Source organism: Ursus arctos, unplaced genomic scaffold (assembly GCF_023065955.2).
Source record: "Ursus arctos isolate Adak ecotype North America unplaced genomic scaffold, UrsArc2.0 scaffold_22, whole genome shotgun sequence".
Classification (NCBI taxonomy): Eukaryota; Metazoa; Chordata; class Mammalia; order Carnivora; family Ursidae; genus Ursus; species Ursus arctos.
In genome coordinates, this window is record NW_026622897.1 from 59,161,033 (window position 1) to 59,173,166 (window position 12,134).

Sequence of the window (12,134 nt, forward strand, 5' to 3'; positions counted from 1 at the left end):
TGGTCTCTTACCAATTTGCTCTTTTCTGCATCCTCAGCCAAGAACGTTGAATTCCCAAATAAAATCTACATCAGCACCCCCATTTGTCCCGGTCAGCATCACCAGAAGCACGTGACGTTGGTGCAATAGGATTAAATAGGCATATTTCACACTGCTGTGGCTAGCAGAGAATAGAGATATTACACAGGAAGTGTCGTAGTGTTGCCCAACAGGGGACTGACTTCCAGCTATTGCGCAAAAGATCTTTCACCCCAGCATGGAGCCGAGAATAAACATAATCTCAGGCAAAAGGCAGGGATTCACCATTATAAGGTCAGAGAAAGCTGCAGGCTGCACAGGTAGACCCAAGCTCTCTGGAAAAACTATCACAACCGCAGGTACTGGAGCCAGCCATGAAGACCTAAAGGCAAGTGCAATGCTGATTACTCAGCACAGATAGCCGGACCGAACACCATGGGACTCCACACAGCAGAGGAGGCTGCAGATCTGAAAAAGCAGGTGATATCCTCTCCAGGGCCACATGGGGTCTTACCAGGTCCTCATTAACAAGGAGGTGAAGAGATAGTGCAGAAGCTCTGCATGATTTTCAGCGGTGTTGTCACACTGAGGAGATCTGTTGTCCTCGAGGGTGGACTCACTCATTCTCAAGCTAATCTTTTTCATGAGGTTCTGAGCTTAAAAACTCCACAGGCAATGATTTTGTGGATAATTGTGACAAAATTCTGATCCTAATTGGTCATGAGTCTTTAAGATGTCTATATCCTCTTAGGTATCCCTCTTCAATAAATCTATTCTGACAAAATAATTAGAGATGTAAACAAAGATGTGTGCAGTAAGATATTTATTACAACATTATTATAAAGAAATGTGTATGTGACGCCCTGTGTCACACACACGCACATTTTTTGCCTTTCTCCTCCGATACATGAAAAGGGAAATCCTATGCAGTCAATGTTCATAAGCAATGAATTCTATCACCTTCCCACTACAGGAAACCTCTTGTCTAAGGCACCTTCATTCCCTGGTTGTGCACAGCTCCCCAAGGCAGCTGATTCAAGTTGTGCATTGTTCATTGCAAGAACCTTCTTTCTTCAAGCCAAAGACCCACCCCCTTGGACATTAGTATTTTGTTTTGGACTGAGATCACACACCTACCATGTGATGTGTTTAGAAGACTACCAGCACTCCCTTACTCCTCACAACAACCTGAGAGTAATCCCATAATCCCTTATCCACAATTCCAAAATTTAAAAAAAAAAAAAAATCTCTGAAGAAACAAGTTTGTTTGTTTGTTTTTAATAACTTTGGTCCAAAACCTGACCTGAAACATCACGAGGGTATTTATAGCATTTATTTACCTCACTTGGTGTGAATAATCATACATAGAGCTTCAGAAATATTGATGTGTTTGATTACAGGGCACTGCCCTAAACCTCACTGGGGTACTCCTTTATATATGATAAAGGCACTATATTCCCTTTCTAAACTTCTGACATCTAAAACACATCTATCCCTAAAAGTTTCAAATAAGGGATTAGAGACTTGCCCAGTTATCCCTGTAGCCTGAGAGAAGTGAAGAGACTGGTTAGGGCTCTTTATCCCTCCAAAGGCTCTGCTATCAACACTACTCTATACCATCCTGGAGGTTCTTACAGAGAACCCCACGTTCCCTAAATTACCAGCCCCTGCCAGTTTGTTCCTCTCATGCTCTCCAGTCCAGTCACCACTCAGATATGTTGCAGATGATCTGTGCCCAGAGAAACCCCAGAATGTGCCACACTGGAGGCAACCCCATGAGCAGGCTATGGCCCAAACAGCCCAGCCCTTAGGCTCATCAACCCCATCCAGAACTCAGTTGTCATTTGTTTTCCTTCAGTAACTTTCAGTCTCAGCCTCTACGAGCCAAAGGGAAAGAGTGTCTCATGTAATGTCAGACTACGGCAGTGTGGAATGCAGGGAGCTTGAAGAATCACGATCATCAGCAAAAGAGACGAAGATACGGCTTCTGGCTGAGGAGTTCATCTAGACCCAATTTCCCCCTCTTAGCCCCCTCAGTGAAAATCTGAAAGAGAGCCTCTTCACATTTCACCAACAGCCCATCATCCCTGTCCCTACCCTATTCACCCCCTTCTCATTCTGGAACCCCCTCAGGATATGGATGTACATCATCCGCTGCCTGTGTTTATCAGTGACTCTCGTCTCTGTACCTCTGCACTTCTGCCTCCTTGCACTGTCTCTTCTGCCCCACGTCTGTGTCCCTTGTCCTGGTGTATGTGTCTCTCCCCCACTGCTGTCTACCTCCCTCAGGATTCCTTTCTGGAGGGAACAGAGGTGCCAACTGTACTACACCAGATGACCTCTCCTGGGGTAGGGCTAGGAGGGCACTGGAGGAAGAAATCTTTTGCCTGCCCTGACAAGAAGCTTGGGGTTTCTGGTCTGGTCTAGTGCAGGGTTTCTCTTCTCTTGCCCGCTTCCTTTTCACTACACGACTTTGCACATCCACTGAGCAAGTGCCCTCCCACCATACACTCAGGAGAACAGAAGAGATATGGCAATTTCTTCCTTCACCAAAAAGAACTACCATTCAAATTTTAATTTAAAAGCTGGAATCAGGCCGACTTGGATTTGAATCCCAGATCCTCCATTAACTCACTGTATCCCTTGCACTAATCTACTTAACCTCTCCAAGCCTGTTAATTCACTTCTAAAATAACGAAATAATAGTTCAAGAGGTTGCTTGAAGGATTAACCAGGATAATGGATTCGAATTATTTGGCACAGCCACTAACATACTTCAACAAATATTTGATATCAGTTCCTCTCCTCCATGCCCACTGTCAAATCTTTGTGTAAACACCTAGCACCCACACAGGTTAGCTCTGTCTAGAGAAACCTACCCTCCCCTGAGGCCAGTTACAACATGTAGGACCATTCCCTGTGCCTCATACTCATACCACTTCAGCCAGCTCAGACAATGGCCAACGTCATGGCACAGTCCTACATGCTGGGCCAGGATAGGAAAGGATGCCCCCCATACAGAAGTGGTCTTCCTAGGCATGCAGGAGACTCTCCAGAGGGACTCAAGAGAAGACTCTGGACAGATAAGAGGCAGAGTGGGACAGTAGCTACTAGAAAGGCTCTCCAGAGTGTTTCTTCTCCAAGAGAAACCACTCTTCTCCAGCAAACACCAGGTTGAGATCTCTGGACAGAGACACAAGGGGAAATCACACATAGATTGGGGCTGAAGTAGGAGAGTGACAGCTAGACACAGATCAGCCTAGGTGAGGGAGTGGCACATGAAAAAAATTTTCCTCAAATTTACCTGGGTAATTCTGGCTTCCTGAAAGTCCTCTCCAGTTACTAAGGCAACATTATCCCAATTAGATTCTTATCCTCCACATTGTCACCACTCATATGGCACCCTCCTACACACACACCTGGTTTATACTGCAACTGTAACCCACTCATTAATAATGGGTTTCAAGCTAGGCTGCACATCAGGATTGCCTGAGGAGCTTTTAGAAATCCTGATGCCTAGGCACACTCCAGACCAATTACATCTGAATCCCTAGGGGCAGGATCCAGGTATCTATAGTTTTTAAAGCTCCTAGGTAATTCCAAAGTATGACCAAGGTTGAGAACTACTCCTTGGTTCTCAGTCTAAATCCTGATTTATACTTCTCCCCTGTCCTTCAGGACCCCTATCTAACCTCACAAAGAAGTCATCTGCAGCTGATAACACAGCAAACTGCTTCAGGAGGCTGAAGGGGCAAGCCTGATTCTGCTTCTTTAAAGAACTCAGAACAAGAAATACACGCATACACACGCACACATGCACTTACGCAAGCACACACAGACACACAAATGCACCCAAACACACCTGCATTCTTCTCCCCTAAGGAGCAGAATGGGTAAGTGACTCGAGGGTATGGACTCAGGCTGTGGATATAGTGAAGCTAGTAAAGTGACTGCCCTCTCCCCTCCCAAGGCCCCATTATCTACAGGACCTCTATGACCTCACACTATAGTAGGTCAAAGCCTAAGGCCTGGGGCCTCACCTCCCTGGGCAGCTTGGGGTTCCTGCAGCAGCCACTGCCCTGCCTAACCCCTCCCATACCCCACCATGTTGGTTGGTACCCCCCACCTGCTGACACTGGATGAAGCTGATGCCATCTGGACCCTCATCAAGGATAAAGTAAGAGGGCTAAAAAGAAAGTAACAAAGTGTGACCGAGATGGGTCTGAACAACTTATGAGTAGGAAGGGGTGGGAAGCCTGAAGACAATTAACAAATAATATTTACTTAGTGCTTGCTCACATGCCAGACACCGCACTAAGTGCTTTGCATACACTGTCTAATTTCACCCCAGTTGGAAAAACAGTAAGAGGTTCCTTAAAAGGCAACAGGAATCGATGAGAACAGAAACAAGTGCTAAGTCAGGGTAGGACTCAGGAGGTCAGGAAGGCTTCCCGGAGAGAGTGACATTCTAGCTAGGCAAGTAGAAATTATTCTCATGTAGAGGGAAAAGGAATTCCTGACTCATAAATGGTGCTTAATAAACACCTAAATGAGTTAATGAGCAGGTGGGAGGGTGGGCAGGTAAGTGAAAGGTGTCCTAATTAAAGGTAGAGCATATGCAAAAGCCAGGAGAGGAAAAAGAAAAATGCGTATTTGTGAACTGCAAATAGTCCTCTAGAGCAGAGTTCAAATGAACAGTAGTGAAAATGAGGTCAAAGAGGTAGAGGGGCCGATCACGAAGGGCCTTTTAAACTTTCTAAAGGAACTTCAACCTCTTCATAAATACCTCCTCCACCTTTAACTTTCACAGAATGGGAAAGTCGGGTTTTGAGCAAAACATGTAGATCTCCAGGAGCAGGCAGATGTCAGCTGTATCTGAGGTGCAGGTACCCAACAAATCCCACCAAATCTAGATGGCTACAATTTCTGAATTTGGAGAATTTGGGGATCAGGTTCCAGTTATGTAATCTGAAGGACAGTGAATTTCAAGCACTCGTAGAAGGCAGCCCACCAAGTTTAAAACAACCATCTTAAAGTAGTGCCTGCCAGACTCAAAGCAGCCTTAATAGTATGTGGCTCCCACGTGAAATGGAGCAGCGGCTCACCACAAAGGTCAGCTTCCCAGGGAAATAGAAACAGGACAGTTGAGGCCCTCCCAAGTATCAAAGTACCTGGCTTCAGCAGTGTAAAGGTTGGTCTGGACAAGATCAAGCATTTCATTAGGATGAAAGTAAATGTGATCACCAACTAGCAGAAAGCTACACTATCAGCATCAGAAAAATTCCCTATTTAAATGGAAAATTGTCAGGAAAGGCGAGGCAGAGTTTCGGGGTAAATCACTGGTGGTGTATGGCAAATTCAAGGAGCAGGACAGCTTTGAGTGACCTGGTTTCCTCTCTCCAGACTGCTAAGAGTTTACTGAGCACTTCATAGAACATACAGATAACCAGAATGTGGCTCAGGAGCTCCTCATTCAGAACTCAAACCAGCCAAGGTACATCCAGGAGGATAGCCTTCCACCCTCGCTCTCCCAGGCTGCCCCTGGGAGATCTAAATTTGCAGGCCTCTATGTTCCACAGAACTCTCACCCAGAAATAAAACTGCACTGGGAACAACAAGCAGTGGTCTCAAATGGTGACTCTACCAAGAATAGTCACCCTAGCATAGAAATCTTATTTTCCCTGTTTTAGGATAACTACTGGGGGCCTCAAGGGTAAGAAAGAAGGCCTAATAATCACCCCCGCCCCCAAGGCAAATTCATGTCTATATTCTGGGATAAAGCCTCCAGCTAAATCAGGGATTCACCTTTTAGCAGACACTTGGACCGTAGGACCAGGTATTTGTCAAAATCCTATTAGAGAGATACCTCCTGGGGACATTCCTATTGGACTTATTTTTATAGGATTCTAGAGACCAAAGGAGCAGCTGGGGTAGGATTCTGAAGTTATACTTGGTGACTATGCTTTCTTTGTCATGGGACAAAGCATTCTATACAAAAATGCCAACCCACCAGTGCTCTGCTGTCACCTCTGGGAATGGACCTTCTCAGAGCCTTGTTCTTCAGCTTGATGCCCCTACCAGAAAGAAAGTATTCCATGTCTCAATGAAGCACAAGAGAGGAATGATGGGAAATTCTTCCATGCACATTAAGAAAGAGCAGCATTTATTTCCTTGGCTAGGTGACAAAAGATAGTAATCTTCAAGCTACTTCAGCTTGTTTTAAGTGCAGACACAACTCGATCAGGCAGCTACCCTCCTCTTATGCTATGGGGCAGCACTTCCAAAAGAGCTCTATGTAGCAAAAACACAGACTGACCTTAAGGGATCATTGATGAATTCTACCAGAAGACCAGCAAAGTGGGCAATGCCAGCAGTAGGGAAACAGACATTTGGGAACTGAGGGCTGAGGAAGGGGAGTAGAACAGAGCATTTTCAGAATAGGTCTCAAACAGGAAAGGGACCCAAAGAGGGAATTTTATGTACTCCCTAGGAGAACACAGAGCCAGAAGTCTCGGCCAGCAGTATCTTTGATGAGTCGAGATCATACCTATGTACCATTACTGGAGAGTATCTTACAAGGTTTCCCAGGTGGTCATGAAGTTAAACTTTCCAGAACTAGATTACCAAACCAAAAGAGCCAAGACAAGGACAAAACCAAGAGGTACCAGAATCCAAAAAAGCATATTGGGACGAGCATTACAAAGATGAGGCCTCAAATCCCTAAAGAACTACTCCCTGTAGCCAGGGTAGATGTTGAAGAATGTTCATTCCAAACCTATCTCTGTGTATTCATTGTAGTGAATGACATCACCCAACTAACCAATCACCTAAGACTAATCTTTCTCAATTCCTTTTCCCACAGTCCTTAACTGACCAAGTTCTACTAATTCTATAACCTAAAGATCTTCCCCCATTATTTTAGTTGAAGGCCTCACCATATTTTGTTTGCAGTAATACACTACTCTTAACTGATCTTTCTCTCTCCTTATTTTGTCTTGCTATTCAAAATTAACTTTCTAAAGCACCTTTTGGATCTTGTCCCTCTCACCCAGAGCCCTTCAAATGGCTTTCTATTGCCCTCAGGATCAAATTCCTGTCACTTAGCACACTCAAGATCTTTCATAGTCTAGTTCCTGTGTGCCTGTCCCTCTTCAGACCCTGTGTTTAAGTACTATGAAATTATGTGTTCCTAAATGTGCCCTTCTTAGTTTGTAAGTTCAGGTTTTTTATCTGGCTGTATCCTCTCCCTGGATTGACCATCCTCCTATCTAGCTAATTCCTTCAAAACTCAAGTATTACTACCTTGAAACTTCCTCTGATCCTCTTCTATCAAAGACAAAAGCTGTTAAACCACTTCTGGTCTCCTTCACACCTTGCTCTCTATTATTTTACTTAGCTGACTACTGTCTACATCTCTGTCTCCTCCATTAGACTGAGCTATAATAAGACAAGGTCAAAGTCTCATGCTTTTAATTCCCAGTATCCCGCAGGGTCTGGCACATAGTAGATATTCAAGGTTTTGCTACAGGACAGAACTAGGAAATAAACAGGAAGCATAAAAGCCTGAGCACGTTGTGGAGATGTAATTGCGCAGTAAACAATGGGAGGGTCAATCTAGAGTAGGCTACCAGGTAACTCCTGACCCTAACTCAGTCCCTGACCTGTAAACGCCATCTGCAGGTTATCGAGGAGCGCTTTGGTCCCAATGTAGTGGCAGTACCTTTCCTGTCGGATGCAGCCTGCTATGACCTACTGGGTGTGCTAGTGAAGCAGTCCCGCCCAGCCCACACCCGCCTGGCTTTCCCAGGTCGGCAGGGTCGGCGGGCACTACAACCAGTGGGGCCACTACCAAACCTCCTGGAGCAGGCAGGGTCTGAGGGTGCCTTTGCCCACTGCACTCGGGAATACTCACCAAACGGCCGAGCAGAGATAGCCTATGAAGAAATGCGACTGTTGGATGGGCAGCCCTGCCGGATCCGCCTGCACATGGGTGGCCTACGCAAGAAGGTGGCCTTCCTGCTGCTGCCGCCAGGGCAAGTGAGCCTACAGCAAAATCTTCCCTGGCTCCGAAGCACCCACAGCATCTATGTCATCTACCAGGTCTTCTCCTGTTCCTGGCTGCAGCTGGGGCTGTTACCTACAGCCCGAGAGCCCCAGCTGCTCCGGTTACAACGGTCACTGCCTGTTGCCTTCTCCTGCCTCAAGTTTTCACTGCAGCCCAAAGGAGTGCTGGGACCACAGAAGCCTCTGACCAAAGATCCACTGCCCCATGGTGCCAACTGGGTCAGATCCAACCTTGGCATCATGCCACCTCTGGCCCCCACATCAGTTGCTGCAGATACCCCTGAAGCTGCTGCTGTGCCTCCACCTGTCCCAGCCCCACCTACACCACCTCCTCAGGAAGGGCCAGAGGGCAGACCCACCAGATTCTCCTATAAAGGCCGAAACCCCTTCCGCAGGGGGCCCCAGATGTTGTCAGGTATTGCTAAGGGATATGAAGCTGAGGGATGGGATCGGGTAGAGGGGAGAGGGCATGGGGAATATAGGAATGTGTGCCCAGGAATGTGTGGAGCGCCCCTAACTCCACACTGGATCCCGGTGGGGGAGATGGAGAGGGAGCCAGGGGCAATGAGGTGGAAGCATGGTCCTGGTGAGGGGGTGGGCACAGCACAGAGGGCCAGGGAGGGACCAGGGAGGCAGAAAGACCAGGGCATGAGTCAAGCTGTGACTATCCCCAACCCTGGCAGAGAACTGGCTCTTCAGCCCCCGCAGCCCCCCACCAGGAGTCCAGGGTGGGGGCCCCGGGGATCCCGACCGGCACTCCATGTCCCTGCCCCTGCTGCAGGGTCTGTCCTCAGAGTTCGACAGCGACGAATGAAGCTGAAGCGAGAGATGCAGGGGGCGAGGCCCCCAAGATCTGGCATAGGGATACTGGTCCCCAATAAACATCAGCTGCTGCTCCCCAAAACCATCCTGGGACCATGCTGCTTCTTTCTTCTGGGGGCTGGAGGACAGTCCCTACTTTTTTCCCTAGGCTCCATGACCCCCTCACTCTTTTAAGGGCATAAGAAGCACCCTGAAACCTCGGCACCAATGTCCTCACCAGAGAGAAAGTACCCCTGACCTCCCCATTTATGTACAACCTTCCTGGGGCCATAGCCCCAGAAAAAAGGGTGGGAAAGAAGAATGAGCACAGAATAGAGATTTCCCTTTTATACATATTGCAACAAGTTCTCCATAAAACATTCATTGGAAATAAATTAAAAAGTCCTCTTGCCACTGCCTCCAAACATAAAAAGGAGCCTACACCCCGGCCCCAGCCCAGGCCATTCGAGGCCCTGATTGTCCATGGAAGAAAGTTAAGGATTGAGGGGCCCGAAGCCTGAGACAGGAAGGCCAGATCCCTCCTCTGAAGTATCCAACAAGAAAGGTGAGGTGACAGCATGGGCCTGGGAGATGGCAGCCAACTCCTTGAGAAACTCAGGGAAAATGACTGCACAGTAGACCGCATTCTTGACTCGCAGAGCCTCACCTTGGCGCTCAGGGGCCCCACCCCGAGGGGGCAGAACCGGAGTTGAAGCCCCAGGGGAGCCCCCACCTAGGCCAAGTCCTGCGCCGTCTCTCCCAGGCTGAAGAACCAACTGTGCCGCCTGCCGGGCCCTGGTTGGACTGTGTGCATGCCGCAGGAGCAACTCCCCCAAGGACGGCCTCCGGCTCTTCACTGGGAATAAATGGGTATATTGGGGATTGTGAAGGTGCTGGGGTCAGGCACTCTCTCTCGGTCTGAGAGAGATGCCCCCCTCCCTGAGTTCATGGGCGCCTCAACTAGGACTCGAAAACCAAAATGCTACCTGCCCAGCCTTCTTCCCTCTACCCAGCCTCCCCACCCAGTCAACCATCACCCTCAGTCTTCTCAGTCAGTCAACACTTCAGCCACTTCATTCCCAACCAAGACCCCTTCTCCACACCCTCTCACCTGGAGGAACTCTCTTACTACTCCTCCCTTTCCAGTCGCTACTCTACCATCACTAAACGCCAACCACTTCTACATTCCCTCTGCCTGTCCAAAACACATGACCCACACCCTCTGCTCCTTCCATACCAACAGGGCCATATATGCAGTCACAGTTCAGGGGCTTTACCACTTGTCTCATACTCTACTACCCTTCCAAAATCTGTTCTCCTGTGCCACCACTTCACCTACCACCAGACCCTCTCCTATACCCACCAAAGCCATCCTCCTACTTCACACCAGCTTAGACAACTTCACCTCAGCTTAGACTCAAACGAACCATTTAAAATATTGCCCTCTCTCTGATTTTCTTCCTAGATTACTGGTTCTGGATCTTTGCCCAATATGTAGGGCCTAGACTCTAGGGATCTAGTCTCTAGACCATGCTACAGTTCCCATTCTCTATCTCAAACACTGGCTACAGAAATACGCCACACAGATCTACTAAATATCGCATTCAGAACCCTTCACAACCAGGCTCACATGCCCCCTCCAACCCTTTCTCCAAACTCTTTATACCTTCCCCTGCTTTTGCACCCACACCTATCTGTTCTTCCTGAAACCTTCCAGGATCTTTTCATGCTTCTGTAGCCCCCTCTACCTCGATTTTACTCTCCCTGCTGTTTACATCCTTGGCCTAATCTCATTACCCCCATCCCTCTGAGAAACCTCCTCTGATCTGCCATCCACTGACTTCCCATTTCACCACCTTTATCACACTGTATTGTAATAACTTGTGTATAGATCTTTTATCTCACACAGTAATCTGTGAGCTCAAGGGCTCGGGACTCTCATTTACCTCCACAGTGAACAAAGTACCACAGTGAACAAAGTACCTCACCCTCTGCACCTCGCAACTCCATGGATACATACCACTTCCTCCTTTGATCTATGGAAATAAGACACATTCACAGTGCTGTACCATGAGGAGATCATGCTAAAGAACATCAGCTGGGTTTTTGCAGCTGTATAGTAACCATTCTGGTACTGTCTTCCCAACCCACATCCCTCAAGATCCTCCATCTGACCCCTGCTCTCTTGCTCTTAGTATATTATTTTGCCTCCTACTTTGATTAGCAAATAAAGGACTTCAATTCCTGACCTCACCCTCTGCACCTCGCAACTCCATGGATACATACCACTTCCTCCTTTGATCTATCCTCATTTGCCTCAAAGAGGGGGGAAAAAAACCTTTTCCCATCAAGTTAATCCTGTCCTGGTGCACTGGATCCCACTACATCCACCACCTCTGGGACCTTGCTTTCTCACTTATGACACTTCTCTAGTCACTCTGTAGACTGATTGTCAGCTCTTATAAAGCAGAAGTCTCATCTTGCACCTTCCTGAGTCCCCTGTACCAAAGACAATGGCCAGCACATACGGCAAGTACTCAGACACTTGCTGATGGAAGATCTAGATTTAAAGCTGCATGCTCATATTTAACTCTTCCTTCCTCCTTGTACCCCACAATCATTCATCAAGCTCTGCCAATACTTCCTTCCCATTTGTACCTTACCCAATTCTTCCTGTTTCTTCTATTCTAATTCAAGCCTTGCTGGTCACAGCTATATGGTACTTTTTCCTGGCTCCCATTCACCTAGCACATGAACTAACATGGTCACCCCTCTACTCTCATATCTAAGAACCTCCAACGGGTTCTCACTGCCTAAAATATCAAAACTTCTACCCAGCCCAACTTCTAATCTGAGCACCTACTGCTCAGACCAAATCTTTCTAGTCTTACTACCAATGATTCCACCACCTTCTAAATCCCCTGCTCCAACTAAATAGTTCGTGCAGTCCCCTGGACAAAAGAACAAAGCCATCCCACTCCTTTGCCTACCCAAGTCCTAACTATCTCTCAAGGACCATGTCAAATACCATGCCCTTTCCCAAGCTGGAACAATACCTCAACCTGGAGACTACTCTCTGTCCCCTTGCCTATCCTCAATTCCTAGAGCAGTTTTTGCTGGTGCTGCTGATTTGGCTCTTAGTGGACAGAACTGTATTTTATCCTGACTAGAGCCAGACGACAATCATCAAGACTCACTTTTCCGCAACTCCTCGGTTCATGGCACAAGACTTCACCCTTAATAAGAGCTCA

General features: G+C 47.4%; 2 protein-coding genes across 33 annotated transcripts in view; one reads left to right on the forward strand and one right to left on the reverse strand.

Annotated features, from left to right (window-relative positions):
• Nucleotides 1-824: 824 nt before the first annotated feature.
• FHIP1B (FHF complex subunit HOOK interacting protein 1B) overlaps nt 825-12,134 on the reverse strand; it is a 163,120-nt gene continuing 151,810 nt past the window's right edge. For all 32 annotated transcript variants that reach the window (XM_057316920.1, XM_057316913.1, XM_057316924.1 and 29 more), the window contains one exon: nt 825-9,739. In XM_057316920.1, coding sequence (XP_057172903.1) covers nt 9,378-9,739 — 362 coding nt within the window. In that variant the 3' untranslated portion in view covers nt 825-9,377. The remainder of the gene's footprint in view (nt 9,740-12,134) is intronic.
• Nucleotides 4,124-8,896, forward strand: CUNH11orf42 (chromosome unknown C11orf42 homolog). Its single transcript, XM_026486124.4, has 3 exons — nt 4,124-4,195; nt 7,699-8,497; nt 8,766-8,896. Exons 1-3 carry the CDS (start codon nt 4,124-4,126, stop codon nt 8,894-8,896), a joined length of 1,002 nt encoding a protein of 333 aa, XP_026341909.1.

Coding starts and splice junctions, on each gene's coding strand:
- CUNH11orf42 (XM_026486124.4), top strand. CDS start 4,124: ATGTTGGTTGGTACCCCCCACCTGCTGACACTGGATGAAGCTGATGCC. Junction 4,196..7,698: donor GGACCCTCATCAAGGATAAA/GTAAGAGGGCTA, acceptor CGCCATCTGCAG/GTTATCGAGGAGCGCTTTGG. Junction 8,498..8,765: donor GGGGCCCCAGATGTTGTCAG/GTATTGCTAAGG, acceptor CAACCCTGGCAG/AGAACTGGCTCTTCAGCCCC.